General features: G+C 36.6%; 1 protein-coding gene across 1 annotated transcript in view; it reads left to right on the top strand.

Annotated features, from left to right (window-relative positions):
• The window catches only part of vps13c (vacuolar protein sorting 13 homolog C), a 608,306-nt gene that overhangs the window by 288,917 nt on the left and 304,135 nt on the right, over window positions 1–15,254 (top strand). Inside the window, exons 35-36 of the mRNA XM_051920790.1 lie at window positions 8,409–8,713; window positions 9,057–9,204. Coding sequence (XP_051776750.1) covers window positions 8,409–8,713; window positions 9,057–9,204 — 453 coding nt within the window. The remainder of the gene's footprint in view (window positions 1–8,408; window positions 8,714–9,056; window positions 9,205–15,254) is intronic.

The raw sequence follows: 15,254 nt of genomic DNA, 5'->3' as shown, positions 1-15,254 counted from the left end.
ATTTCACTACCACATCTGTAAAACTGACCCAAGACAAAGTGGATCCATGGATTCATGCTGTTTAAATTCTGACCCTGCCATCTGCATGTTACTGTAGAAACTGAGATTTGTCAGACCAGGTGACATTTTTTTCAATATCAAATCATCAATTTTTGGTGGTCTCCTACCCACTGTAGTTTTACTAACAGAACTGGCATCCGGTGTGGACTTCTGCTTCTATAGACCATTTGCTACAAAGTTAACAAATTTTGTGTTTACAGATGCTTTTCTAATTTTCTAAAGTCTTTGTTGCCTTTCTGTTAGCATGAAGGAGTATGACCATTTTCCTCTTACCTATGTCATTAACAAGAAATTTTTGCTACCAGCAGTGGTCATGACTGAATATATTTTATTTATTATACCTGTATATTTTAACACTATAGTGCCTGAAAATTCCAAGATAGAAACTGTTTCTGAGATGCTGGAACCACCATATCTGACACCAATTATTAAATCATGATCAAAATCACCTGGACAGTGATTGTCAAACCCCATGTAACTACAGGTTTTTGTTATAGCAATCTTCTGGTTTTAATGGGATTCCTACTCTAATTAACACTACAATCCCTGAAGCTTACAAAAAAATAACAAAATAAAACAATAACAAATAATACAAACAAAAAAAATGGCTTCTACTTTTTGGGCATATACACCATCAGCATGGCACTGCCAAATCTAAACACTAGCGTGGTGAATTGCTTGTGTACTAAATTGACTTTAGCTGCAGGTGGAAGGCCTATGTTACTTATGGTGCCAAGCAGAGTTGCATTGTGGTGCAGCAGTCTATTAGCCACTGAAAGCGCTGTGAAAAAGCTATCTGTTGTTATGGTCCTGCCTTTGTCCAGTCTGACAGCGGTCACTGGACATCGTATCTTTGATTGCCAGTACAACAAATAGTTCTGAGCAGGCATCAACCACAGCGGCAACTGTGGTCATCACTGCTCTTGTGAAAAGAATGGAGATAAATACCATCAACTCAGAGAGGTAGAGGCAAGTTTGTTGTACCATGTGAATGTCACTGACAGAATAAAACAGAACGATTAAAAAAAAGCGCTAACTTTTACAAGTAGCCAAAATTTACACCAGATGTTACAGACTCAAATCAAATGTATGTTTTTATTATATTATAATAATAACTAGAAATTAAGCCTGTTGCAATAACGGGCGCTAGAACAGTAGTCCATAAACATTAGTGGGAACAGTCTATATTAAATGGCAAGGGACATTTTACCTCTTTAATTTTTTTCCGTAAAATGCCTGTAATTTTCTCTGACAGTAATACTGGCTTTGCTGTCCGTAATATGCGTCCCAGCAACTGATGTAATGTGCGCGAAAATAAATCTACTTTTAAAAGTCATCGTATTGTAATATCATGAAAATTTATATATTTAGGAAATCCCCTTCAATGACTTACACTTTACCGGGCCAAGCTTCTTAATCGCAAATCTGACATCCTCAGAGTGAACACTTGCACAACAACAAACACTAATCCCACCTCTTTGGGGATGCTGGTCTCCGCGTCTCAGTACCCGATTGGATTTTTCGTGTTTTATGTTTTAGGTCTTACCTCATTTACCGAAATCCGATTGGATCGGCCGTGCGATATTTTATAGCTCCCACTCTCTCTGTCTTGTGTGACGCGTCAGACAGCCTTTGAAGCACCGTGCCCCGCGCATGCGCACTTCACCAGAAGACACACACACACACGGACACTGGACGCACACAGGGGTTTTATTAAAGAGGATAATAGCAGCTCACTACTGAAAATGAGTTTTTTCGTAGGCTTCAGGGATTCAAGTGTTAAGCAAACTGTTAATTTCCAGTTTCTTTGTTTTGGGATCAGTGTATAAATTACAAAGTTAGGTTTGGAGATTTTGTATTAGAATGAAACCAAGCATTCATATATGTATGTATATTACATGAGGATATTTTTGTTTAACTTTTTTTTTTACTTTTTCATTATCATGAAGTTGAAAGAGTCTGGATACTTGCTCTCTCTTCTCACTGTTAATTGTCATTATTAGGATACAATTAAGTAAAAAAAACTACATAGAAAAAAGGTAAAATAGTAGGAAAACAAAAAAAGAGGTTAAGCATCTAAAGCTAGTAGGAAAATAGCTATAACAGAAATGCAAATATTTCTAAATTTCTTGAAAATGTAAAAATAAAAAGCTATGCTTTTATGAGTGCAGAAAAAGACCAGCTAATTAAATGGGATCAATTAGAAGTAAAATGATTGTGAAACGGATTGGAACAAAATATTGCAGCCACCAGAGGTCCTCGGAACTGAATTTGAGAATCATAGATATTGTACATTATAATTTTTGAGTGAGCAACAACTAAACTTCCTTACCTTGTCTGGAAATGTTGTGTATATAGAGTTACATTCACATGATTTGCTGTTTGGAGGACTAGACCGTTTGTATTAATAAGCAACTGTACTTAATAAAGTGGCCACTGAATACATAGCTAGTGCACAATTTGCACATTGTTTAGAATATAAAATCTTCACTTTACATTTTTCATATTCTCTTTTTCAAGATATATTGTAGATCTACTTGTGTTTGCAGATTACATTGTAAAGTTGCATTTTACATGGAACTTGTTATATAGTTCTCTGAGCTTACACTTAGTAATTTATTACAGATAATTACTGGTAATGTTTTGCTAAGGTAAAAGGTGTTGAGATCAAATACTATAGCCATTATGAAAATACAGTATAGATCAACAGTTAAAACATACCTCTATTTCTCATTTCTGCTCTTTTTGGCTTGTCAGTTTGACACAATTTTTACTTCCTCAACCTAGATGGAAAGATTAAGTTTTGATTACATTGTCAATTATGAATTAACAGAGCCAGTATATAACTGTCTTACCTGTCATCTCTTTTTTTAATATAACTTCCATTTAATTTGTATTTTATTTTATTGTACTGTACTGTATATGTAAGGTTATATCATTTACTGATATACAGTATATGATTTTAGTTAAGTCTACCGTGTCCTATATATACAAATATTCCCATTTGAAAGTGGTATAATAAATAATTCTGTTTTATGTAGGTATTTTTTAACATTTTCTTGTAGGCAATGAGATTCAAATTCATGTTTTTTCTAAGGAGAAGTTCCTATGAGGAAAAAATTACTTTATTGCAATATAATACATTTATAAATTGCTTAAAATGTATTTACCTTTTAGTAGGGTATTTTTTGAGCCCATTGTTTACTGCTAGTTCCTGCACAGTAATCGGTTATATTTTGTTATTGAGAACTTAATTTAAATTTGAATGATATCCTAAAATGAGAGAAGGTAAATTCAACTGGGATTTCAAGGTGCATAATTTAATTTATACTGTTACTGTGTTCAAAATACCAAGCGACAGATTTGTCTGTTTTAATTATAAATGTATTTATAATTGTATTTCATACATGAAGCCTTTATATTATCAAAATGTTGGTTGTATGCAAGTTATATTTAATTACTTAGTTAGGTTTCTCAGTTAAAATAGTTTAATTTTGCTGAATCTGAAAATTCCTTTTCTGTTGGCAAGTTATTTTTCTTTTGTCGATTTGTAGTCTGTTATTTTTCTTTTAGGACTCTGTTAGCTACAAATACTCTTCTCCCCAAAAGGTACAAATTACTGCATGTATCCAAAACTCCTTATCAACTCACCTGCAAAATTGCCATGTTGTTGCCTGTTACTAACAGAACTCCCAACAGCTTGCTTGTTTAAATTCCTTGACATTTCATTTTAATTTTATTTTTATAATGACACTACTTTATAATAGAACCGATGTTGTGTATATCATTCTACTTGTATAGACTTTCATTGTAATCTAACAATAAAAGGTGTGACTAGTATACATCTAACAGGCAGCAGCTTAGTACCATCTTCAGGCAGTATGATTAGCTTGGCTGTTTGCAAAGAAGTAATTAATTAACTGCAAGATGTGTAAAATATGTCTACTACTGTTTTTTATAGAAAGTAGATTTTAAAATAATTTGGGTTAGTTTTTACTTTCAAATTGCACATGCTTAAACAAATGTTATCAAGAGTTGCATGTACCTTAAACTATATTAGCATTTTGTTTTGTCCTTAATGTCATCCTTTTCGGTAGAAATTTTACTTAAAGATTTCAGTGGCTGGAGCTCAACCTGGCAGTATGAGGTATTTTTGAGCTCTCTGACACCTGAAGACATCTTATTAAATGAGATCATGAACATACAGCGTGTGTGTGTGTATAGGCGTAAATTGCACAAGGCTGTGACGATGCGGGTTCAGCTCCATGCTCCCATCTGCAGTTAGGGAGCCCTTGAACCCAACTCCGTCTGTAATGTCACCGATGAGCCAGACAGTGAGGCAATAACAATGGAGCAAGGGGATGGTTCAAAAGTGTAAAGTGCTTTTATTTATAATAAATCAAAACAAAGTGTGTTCAAATAGTGCAGTGCTTTTCAAAGTTTCAATAAATAAATAATCCATAAAAGAAATGTGGAGGTTAAAAACAATGCAAAAAAAACAATCCTTTAAAACGAAGTTAAAACGATGTGCAGGAAGCTGTCTTTTAAAACAGTTACACAAATGACGAGCCCGGTGCTTTTTTTCCATTAGTGTCTCACCTGCTTCTCTCATGCGGGCCCTGCAACAGGCGAGACGCTCTCTCTGTAGCTGACCTTCTCTAGGCCTGACTCTACTACTGTCAGTCACTTTTCCGATCCTTGGCTCTAGTCGGCTCCCCCTGACAGTGACTTGGGATTCCACAACGACCAAGGCTCTCACGTTGGGGACACCAAGTCCCGACTCCCACTGCCTTCCGCGGAGAGTCACTCGTCTCCCGGTCACTCCCGTCCTTCATACCAAACTCTACGGAGTGTCCACCTCACCTACTTACCCGGGTGTCGGCCAAACACCCAGGCTGCCTGCTCAGTTGCCGCAAGCCTGCTCTCTCTCACTTTCCTACACTGGCTTACTCTCACTCGCTCCCTACCTGCTTCCTTCTGCAACCTCCGTTTTCTTCTCTTTTTCTCCTCTCTAACCGTCTCGGGCTTCTCTATATATAATGGACGTGGCAGCTGTGGCAATCAACAGTTCCCGGGATCAATTATGCTGCCTCACCTCACCTGTGCACTTAGATGAGACACGGCCACAGCACGGATCCACCCGGAAACTGCTTCTGCCACACTACCACGCCCCTTGCAATGCCACGAGTGCGGTGATTATTTATTTAAAACAAACTGACCTTTGCTGGGAGAGCTGTGGACCCACAACACCACAAAGGCCTGTTATAGAATTACCTTTTGACCTGAACAATAATTACATTTGGATAAGAAACCAAAATATAATTGTAGAAACCATCCTAATAAACTGCGGTGGACTGGTGCCCTGCCCGGGGTTTGTTTCCTCCCTTGCGCCCTGTGTTGGCTGGGATCGGCTCCAGCAGATCCCCGTGACCCTGTATGTAGGATATAGCGGGTTGAATGATGGATGGATGGATGGATCCTAATATAATGAAAATGCAAACTCCAAATGGAAAACCAAAAAACATTTACCATTATAAAAGAAAACAAATTGACTATAAGGCTCTCCATTGGTTCATTTGCTCTAAAAGCACTCAAATAAAACTTTTATTCACTAGAAACAGATGTTAAATGAATAAACTATATTTAGAGTATGCATTTTTTAAATACATTTTTTGTTTTAATTTTGAAAAACAGAACAGTACAATGGCATGCTGTTCAATCAAATGCATGATAATAGTATAACACTCCGTTTCTTTAAACTGGTTGTCGCATTGGGCTGAGTAGAGTTGTGACTCACCATTGTATTTAACAGAAATGGATTGCGTACATTTTGCAAAAGGTCTACCAATGGTTTGCCACTGGTTGTTTAAGTAATCAGCACTGCTCAGATATGACTCAGATATTACATTAGGACTGGCCATTTGGTCGTATATCAGATTGGCCATATGTTGATCACAAAGTGTACTGTAATTGCAATTGAGACTCTGTGGGTTTGGTGTGAGTCACTGATAAGCATACTTTAAATGCTGGTATGGAGTAGCATAAACCAAACTTCAAGTATTGGCGTCCACTTGCCGGTCTGTGTAAACCTGTGTTTCTCAACCAGTGAGTTGCGACCTGGTTCGCTACTGATGGGTCACATGTTGGTGTCATTGGTTTGTAAGTGGGTGCGATTGGTCATAATAGGTTGCCTAAGCAATCGACAGTCATGTGCAATATATGTTTCCCCTTTTCTAAGTAAGCTCATTTCTCTAAGTGTGAACTCCTATTGTGCTTATTTTACCAAGGGGACAGTTTGCAGTTGCTTCTAGGTCAATGACTTTAAAAAGGCAAAACTGGGATGCAAGACTAAAAAGGTAGAGAAACACTGGTGTAAGGAAAATGTTTTGGGTTGAATACATACTGTAAGAATAAGCCACGAGGAGCAGTACTGGTCAAAATAAACCTTAAAGGCTCTCCAAAAGTTAGAAAATATGAGACCCTATGAAATAATAATATTAATAATTAATTTGATAGCTGTAGTTTTGACATGTTTAATTTAAGTAACCGTGTGTAAGTCATTTGCATGTTGTGCTTTGGAGATGTACTGCAAGCAACAAAGTAACAATATTAATAACAACAAATATACGAAATTTGATAAAGCACATATTAGTGCAATTGAATATGCTGCACCCAGTATATAGTATTTGATGTACTTTCAAATATATTTGAATATATATTTGTGTTCAAAATTAGTATGCAAATTTAAATTTTTGGCTAATTTAACAGTCCTCCTGCAGATTGTTTTTGTTCTAAATTGTTCTAAAGTCAAATTTGAAATTGAAAATTTAAAACATAGAGAATTACTTTAGTCACACCTATAATGTCACATTTCAATTCATAGTGTGATTCTTGATAAGGAAAGCTCTTGTTTAGATTGTAAGTAGGCACTTTCACCAAAAAAAAAAAAAGTTTGTCAAGAATTGCGCAGACCAGAATGCTACACCATAGATGCAATTCACAAATCATTTATAAGACCTGGTAATATATGTTTATTAGGGCAATGGAGCTAATTGCACATTTATAACATTGCAAAGCAGTCTAGGGATGTTACACAGTCAGATAATACATCCTTTATTTAAAAGAAAATAACTCAAACCCTCTTATTCCTGTTGACCCAACAAGGCAGCAAGCAACATGGGCAAAGTAGGAAATGGTCATAAACAGGTCACTAGTTCAACCCAAGGCCCACTCACACATTCATATACTGCCACTTTGGAATCTTGATGTGGGAGAGAAACCCACAGACAAATGGGGAGAATATATTGTGTCCACATAGACAAAGATTGCATAGTATGTGGGATTCAAACTCGGGACACTGGATTAATGAAGCATCAGTGTCTCTCTCTCTCTCTCTCTCTCCTTAAAAATGTGCTGCAGAAAAAATTGTGTACATGTGACACAGCAAACAAAGCCTGCAGACCTAAATTCTTAATTCCAACAGTGAATTGCTTTTATATTTTTCATTGAATTGAAAGTACTATATCATTGCTTAATGATTCTGAGTAAACATTATTATACTTTTTTGCATCATTTTTTTCCTACCATGATCAATAATGACAATGCCTTTAGGTTAGAGTATGTACACACTGCAAATTAATGAGCATGGCTTCAATGACATATCTTACATTTTTCTTAGTTACTAGACCTTAATCTCAGTTTAGCATTTTATGGAAGATACTTAAGCACAGTGTCTGAATTAAAAGGCATGAGTTGACTTGTTTTCCCTTGGAAGAATGGGACTGCATGAGTCCTTCTAGATGCTCAGTGATACATGCTATCCTGCTATGCAGACAAGCTTTTGTGCTTGCTCTTTTTATTGATATTTCCACCTTTTTGCCCACTGCTTATCTAGAATCTAGTAGAGAGATTATAGTATATTTTGTTTAAAAGATAGAGATGCAGTTACATGATGCTCTTTTATTTCAGGCAAATCTATAATAGCATTGTTTTAGACATAGTAGGTACAGGTTTTTTATTGCTAATCTTTAATTTAAATTTAAGTTAAAAACTTGTTTTCTATTTTTAAGTATATGGAATAGATTGCCACGTAAACAAGCACAACTGATGCAATATCATTGAAACTGAGTGATGTCTTATACAATCTGTGAAGGTGGTTATGACTGTTGCTGCTGTGTTTATTGTTTGCTATAATATTCTCCTACCTCAAAGCACCAATAGCAGCAAATACGTGTTCAACAAAACTAAAGAGTAACTATGTTTGAAACAAGTGTACTAAATATTTACTCATTTCAAATTAGAAATGTTCATTTCATTAATCTTGTAACCTTTTTTTTTTTTTTTTTAAGACTTTTGTTGACAATTTTCAATCGGCAAAAGAAGCATTAAGTGCTGCTACGGCTACAGCTGCAGAAATGGCTGCTTCCAGTGTCATAGATTTTGCAAAGAAAAGCTATCGTCTCTCTATGGATGTCAAGCTCAAAGCTCCTGTGATTATTATACCACAGTCCTCTGTTTCCCTAAATGCGATAGTAGCTGACCTTGGACTGATCACTGTTAAGAACCACTTCCATTTAATAACTGCTACAGATTGCCCAGTACCACCAGTTATGGATAAAATGGAAATAAAGCTAACCAAGCTGAAGTTATCCAGGTAAACATATTCTAGAATTGCATGTTATTGCAGCAGGTTTAATTTTAATGTTGTTCCAAGCATATACGTTTTTGCCTTAAGAATGTTGTGCACTTTAATATATCGAATTTTTTCTTAGAGATACATTATTTGAATGTTGTGAATAAATGCAGTATGCACTAAATAAATATTAATTTCGGTGATGAGTGGTTACAGAATGTTTTAAACTTAAAGTGGCATTAAAGTCTTCATTGTTTCAACTACAGTCATGATTAATGATAGCATTATTTGAATATATTATTGTTCCAGTTATTAAATAATTTAATGGTCTCTTTTATAATTTTTTTTTTACTTTTTTCTACAGAACAGTTTTAGATGATAAATCTCATCTGCCTAGTGTTGAAATCCTGCAACCTGTAAACTTGGATCTTGTAGTAAATCGAAATCTGTCATCTGCGTGGTACAGCAAAATCCCTGGCATTGAATTAAAAGGCGAATTAAAAAGTTTGAACGTAAGTGCATACTTTGTAGGGAATTTAAAGTTAACTGCTGCTAGATTTTTCTCTGTGAAATGAGTTTATTATTTTATAAAAACTAGGGGGCTTCGCCCCCTGCTCGCTTAGCTTACCAACCCCCATGTTTGGTTTTCCGGATACACACTTTTAAGATTTTTTTTTTTCTTTGAATTGTTGCTATTTCATTAGTTTCACTTTTATTCCAGAACTTCTGTAAAAACAATATTTGTAATCTTGCGAGTCCCAATATGCTGAATCTTTTTAATGAGGTCACGATAGGTTTCTCTGTTTGGAATTTCAGCACAGACAAAACAATCCACATCGTCAGCAGTTAATAATTATTTTTTTTACAAAGTAAAAAAAGTAGGTAGAGTTCTGCATTGGACTCCTGTCTGTAAAGTCGTGCTATTTTCCTCTCACAGTTCCAAAAGTACATGGGGTTACCAAGGTGATACCCCAGCTTTTGTCTAGGTTTTTGTACAAGGGCTGGACAGAACGTTTTTGACTCCTGGGGTAAATTTAGCTTTTTAAATAAGCAGACAGATAAATATATATACATTAACAAAGTAACCATTAAATGCATGTGCGGTAAACTCCGTTTTTGAAATTCTCAAGATTGTTTATTTGTCACATGCATAGTTATACAGGACAACACGCAATGAAATGCATCCTGATCCGCTAATCAAAAACTGTGCAAAGTTAGAAGAATATCAGTTAGATTAACAAAAAGTCATAGATTGAAAGATAACAGTATAGTAGAACATAATAAATAAGTACAATTATGTGAATAAAGTAGAATTAAGTGTTAAGGTGCAATAATGTAGTAATTATTGTGCAAAACCAAAGTTAGACTAGTGCATAGTTAAACGAGGCAGTTTGTTTGCGTTACTGTGATCTTTACTTTCTTTTTTTTATATTTTCTAATTTTCCTACTTTCATATCCTTTAACTTTCTCCACATGTGTATAGCACCGTTTTTTTTTTTTTTTTTTTTTGAGCCTTTCTAATTTCACTGTTTTATAGTCTCTAACCTGCTCTGCATGTGTTTGGCACCAACGTTTGTAAATGTCTTTATGAAGTTCTACTTTGTCTTTTACTCATTGTCTTTTAATTCTGAGCTGTATTGGACGTGCTCTTTTTTCAATTCCACTTGTTCCGGGCTGATAATTACTTTCCTTATTTTCTGAATTTGCACCTCGATTATTCTTTTTTGCTCGTTTTTCTCTCCAACGCATTTGAGTCTCTTTTCTCTGCACTGCTTTCTTCTTCGCTTAGATGTCAACATTTCATTCATAACGTACTGTCCTTATACGATTTATATGCGCTGAGAGCCCTGGATCTGTGTGTGCTCAAATCCTTCACAAGACTGAATGTTTTGCTGCCTACTGTCCTATTTGATAGATTGTAAGTAGTGCGTGTCTTTGGTCTCGCGGGTCTTTTAAATGTCTTCCGAGAAGATCACGTATCGTAGCCCTGCTTTTGCTTTCCAGAACAGGATTTCTTTTTATAATAGATAGATGACTGTTGATTTGCTGTTGTAGATTGAAACGTGCAGTTATCCATAATAATAATAATCATCATGATGATGACATAAGAAATATACCCCTTGTGGAGAATAGAACAGGTGATCATTTTGTCCATTGTTGTATCCACCACTGGTGTTATCCCAAATACAGGGTGGCGTACAGAAACGGGAAATTTTGGAACTAGGTGTTGACGACTCTGGGGCATCGTCAGTTGTTTGGAACCAATGCGACTTAGTTTAGAACCCCTTGCCGTTATTTAAAATGGATCTTTGGAGTGGTGCGCAATGAGCATTCGCTGTGAAAGCATTTTATAAGTTTAGGACGTCATGATCGTGTCCCATCTGCTCATGTGATTACAACATGGTGGTTTAATTTAGAAGAATCTGGTTCATCCTTAAAAAAGAAGTCACCAGGTGAAGCCATTTTGCATACTGCCCAACAATCAATGGCAGCTATTCAACGATTGTTTGGAAGGCGTGTCATTTCACGCAACAGTAACATTCCATGGCCTCCGAAATCCCCAGATCTCACTGTTTGTGATTTTTTTTTTTTTTCTGTGGGGACATCTTAAAAGCCAAGTGTACCGCACACATCCTGCAACCGTTGCTGAACTAAAGAGGAGGATTAAAAAGGAAATCGATGGCATTCCTCTTGACATGTTACGTCAAGCTAAGCAGAACTTCCACAATAGTCTGTCGGTGTGTACAGAGAAATGGACAACACCTTCTTGGTGTTTTCTTCAAAACATAGAATGAATATTGAGTGAATATTGATTACCATCATTAATTGTGTATCCTGTACAGTATATTTCATCATTAAATGTATTTTGTAATGTGTTTATTTGTGCATTGAACGTCAGTTGAAGATTTCCCATTTCCCTGCGCCACCCTGTATAAGTTCACTACACAGAAGCCTGTAGTCATTACATACAAACCAATACACATGTAATTTAAATACATGGTACTTACTAAGGAAATTCCTCTATGCAAACACATCCTCCTAAAACATATATACCTGTACACACAACATAAATCTTCCACTTGTCTTGACTTAGGTTTGCTGTAGGCAGTAGCAACAGGACTATCCCAGAAAATACAGGTAAAATTCCGTTACAACGAACTCACAGGGACCTAAAAAATATTTTGTTGTAACGAAAATTTTGTTGTAATGAGATTCTGTATTTGTTACTATAGTGCATTCTTTAACTTGTATCCAGGCGTTTTGAATCATTTCAATAGCTTCTTTCACGTTAATTTTAATCTCCTCCTGCCTACAAGTTATGCTGACGAGAATTTTTCTCAGCATTTCCTTGCGATAATATACTTTCAGGGTGTGAATGATGCCCAAAACCAATGGCTGAAGCGCTGCCGTGCAATTGATTGGGAGGAATTCAACTGGAACATTATGTAAATGTGGAAGCATGTTGTGGGCTGCACAGTTATCAATCAGGAGGCGAATCAATATTTCTTCTTCATATCGTGAGGTTTCTGAACTCTTTTGGGACTCTTACCACACCCCCCAACCCCAAACTGGAAAGTCACGTTGAAGTGCGTCCTGAAGCGTGATTGCAGAGTCTGTGGAAGATTGTTTGTCTGTTGCTGGGGCATGGCAATAGGAGGCTTACAGCGCTGCAATGAAGCGGCACAGACCCAAATCATAAAAGATCAGGGTTGCGCTATAAGTCCCTGTCTTGCACCCCAAAATACGAGGCTTAGTCTCAGTACTTTAGCAAAACCAGCTTTATTCAGCTTGAAACAGGAGAGGCACAATTATTTAATGTAGCGTGATCTGCCACTCTGCTATACACAGACACAGCAGTCAGGCAGAGTCGTGGCCAGGTCAGTGATCGAGTAATCCTGTTACAGTATGTGCATTTACAATTTACGTGCTCCTAACCTTGCATCACCCCTCAAAATTTTTTCTGTTGTGAGCTGGGGGGCTGATCGCACCCCTACAAGTTCAAAAAAAGACGCTGAAAGATTACATACACATCGCTCCCTTTCTACTGGGCTTACTTGCGGCTGATCTATCGCGTGATCCGCGCGGTACTTCGCAGACTTAAAAGTCCAAAAGCACTTGTCAGTTGTGGATTGTTTGTTTGTCTTTCTCTATCTCTGTCCTCCCCTGCTCCTGATGTGCACTCCTTTGAAGATGAAGATATGTTTGCATACTTTTAATTGTGAGACGGATTTGTCATCACCGTCTTGTCAAGGAGCACGTTTAAACTTTTGAAAAAGAGACATGTTTGTTTGCAGTGTTTGAATATAAAGTTCCTGTCTCTACAATCTTCTGTGTTTCTGTGCAAATCTGTGACCCAAGCATAACACTGTTTACTTTAGCGGAGAGACGCAGCATATCTGCTATTGCCCAGTACAGATGTGGAGATTGCACTTCGGGACGCTCTTCAGCTTGCTGTCCAGTTGTGGGAGGTCCCAAGAGATTTTACAAACCTCACATTTACCTTGAATGAGTGCTGCATTAATAGGAATGTTTCTTGAACGAGAATCACTGAACCACATAAAAATGGCTTTTCAGACGTCTTCAAATGCAGCAGTTCACATAAGTTTGCAACCCGAGTTTTTTCTACTTTTTTTGCTCTGTCTTTCAAGAAAGTTGACAGCGTCGATAGTGATAGCAAAATTCCGAATTCACTGCCAACATCTTTTTTCTTTTTGCCGCAATCGAGAGCTGCAAAAAGTTAGTTTTTTTTTTCTAATATAAACTGTTATCGTTTTTTCGTGTCTGCCGTTTCTATAGGAGGGTGACAATGAGTTAAATTTTAATGGATGTTTTTCAAATGTTGACGAGCAATAACTAAAAGGTATCACTGAAAACCGCAGGAAACAAAAAAGGAAAAAAAAAAAAACAGTACGAGGAAAGTCCGAAGAAAGAAAAAAAAATTACAGTGTTTCTGTTTGGGGATCATTGTGCACAACTGAGCTGCGGCCACAGAACTAACTGCTCTGTGGATGATTCATTCAAGCATTTCAAGGTCTTTTGTGCACTTCGTTATAATGAAAGTATCTGCTGAATGTACTTCGTAGTAACGCGATTTCTATAGACTCGTGTCATATGGGGAAGCTGTTGGGACCATAAAAATGCTTCGTTGTAATGAAAATTTTGTTGTAAAGATATTCGTTGTAACGGAATTTTACCTATACATTCAATATTAATCATAATAATACAAATAACATCCACTTTCTGAAGACTTTTGCTAGACATAGTGTGTGTGTGAGTGCAGAATTAATGTGCAGTCCACAGTATGAGCTGCCTTAATATAATATTGCATTTACCAGATGGTAGAGAAGAGATAGGAAGCATTCCTTTGCAAGAGCACATTTTTGATTAAATTTCTATTTCAAAAGAGAAATATGGCAGAGTGATGACTCTGAGGCTAAGGATCTGTGCTGCCAGAAATAATTCTACTCAGTTAGGCTCTTGAGCAATGCCCTTAACATGAAAATAGCCCTAGGGCACAATACAATGGATGACCTCGTTGTCTGACCTCCAAAACTTCATGCGAAAAGGCAATTTCCCCTTGGAGATTAATAGTGTATCAAAAATAAAAGAAATATCAAAAATAATTTAACACTAGAATTACCAGAGTCTACGAAAAAACTCATAGATCCGGCCCACCTTAAAACCGTTCTCACCTCTCTTTTGTCTTCTAAATATGCCGATTAAGATGAGCAGCAAAAAGCCAGCTATTCCATCCCCCACCATCGCAAAACGTTCACTAAGTTTTCCCAGTTCATGCCTTGTTTGATTATCTGGGAGTGACTGAACTGCTCGAGTTTTAGAGTGGAAATAATAGATCGTTATTTGGAACACGCGCATTTCATGTGTGTTCCGTTTCTACAGTAATCTGTGTAAACACATTGTTAAAACAGAAACTTTTTCATAATGTAGTAATAAATGTTACAAAATGTAGGCATAAACTATAGAATGTGTGAAGCCTGACGTCCAAACATCAAATAAACACTTTTACAAAAGGTTCAAGGCTGTAACAACACCTTCCGTGGCGTAACGCTGAGATTTGCTGACTCAGAGCACGGCAACCCTGCCACGCTGTGGAGACCCGAGTTTGATTCCCCACTGGGGAGGAAGTGTTTTTTTTTTTTCTTTGTAGCCTCAATCGGACATAAAATTTATAAATTGGTATGCACTGTAAATCGTTAAGTTTAAAATGTCGATCACGGTTATTTCTGTTGATTAATTCATGCTTTTTTACTTAGAGTCAGAAAAGGAGCTTATTCAGCTTCTGATCTGACTCTAAGTAACAATGCCAGTATAAATCACACCCAATTTGATGCTGTTCGTTTTCAAATAATATTGCATTACTTTGACGATGTTTTCTGATTGGTACTATTCGCATCATAAAATGATTTCTTCAAAACGTCACATATATTTGTTTTGAGATAATGAATAGAGCTGCAAATTACAGGTGCTTGTTCAGTGTAATAGGAACCATAGCACAGAGAGGTGTGTACACTGCAACACAAGTACACATGTCGTAAATGTA

The sequence above is a fragment of the Erpetoichthys calabaricus genome, chromosome 17 (assembly GCF_900747795.2).
Source record: "Erpetoichthys calabaricus chromosome 17, fErpCal1.3, whole genome shotgun sequence".
Lineage (NCBI taxonomy): Eukaryota > Metazoa > Chordata > Cladistia > Polypteriformes > Polypteridae > Erpetoichthys > Erpetoichthys calabaricus.
The sequence above is the reverse complement of the archived record's forward strand: the minus strand, read 5'-3'. Positions and strand labels throughout refer to the sequence as shown.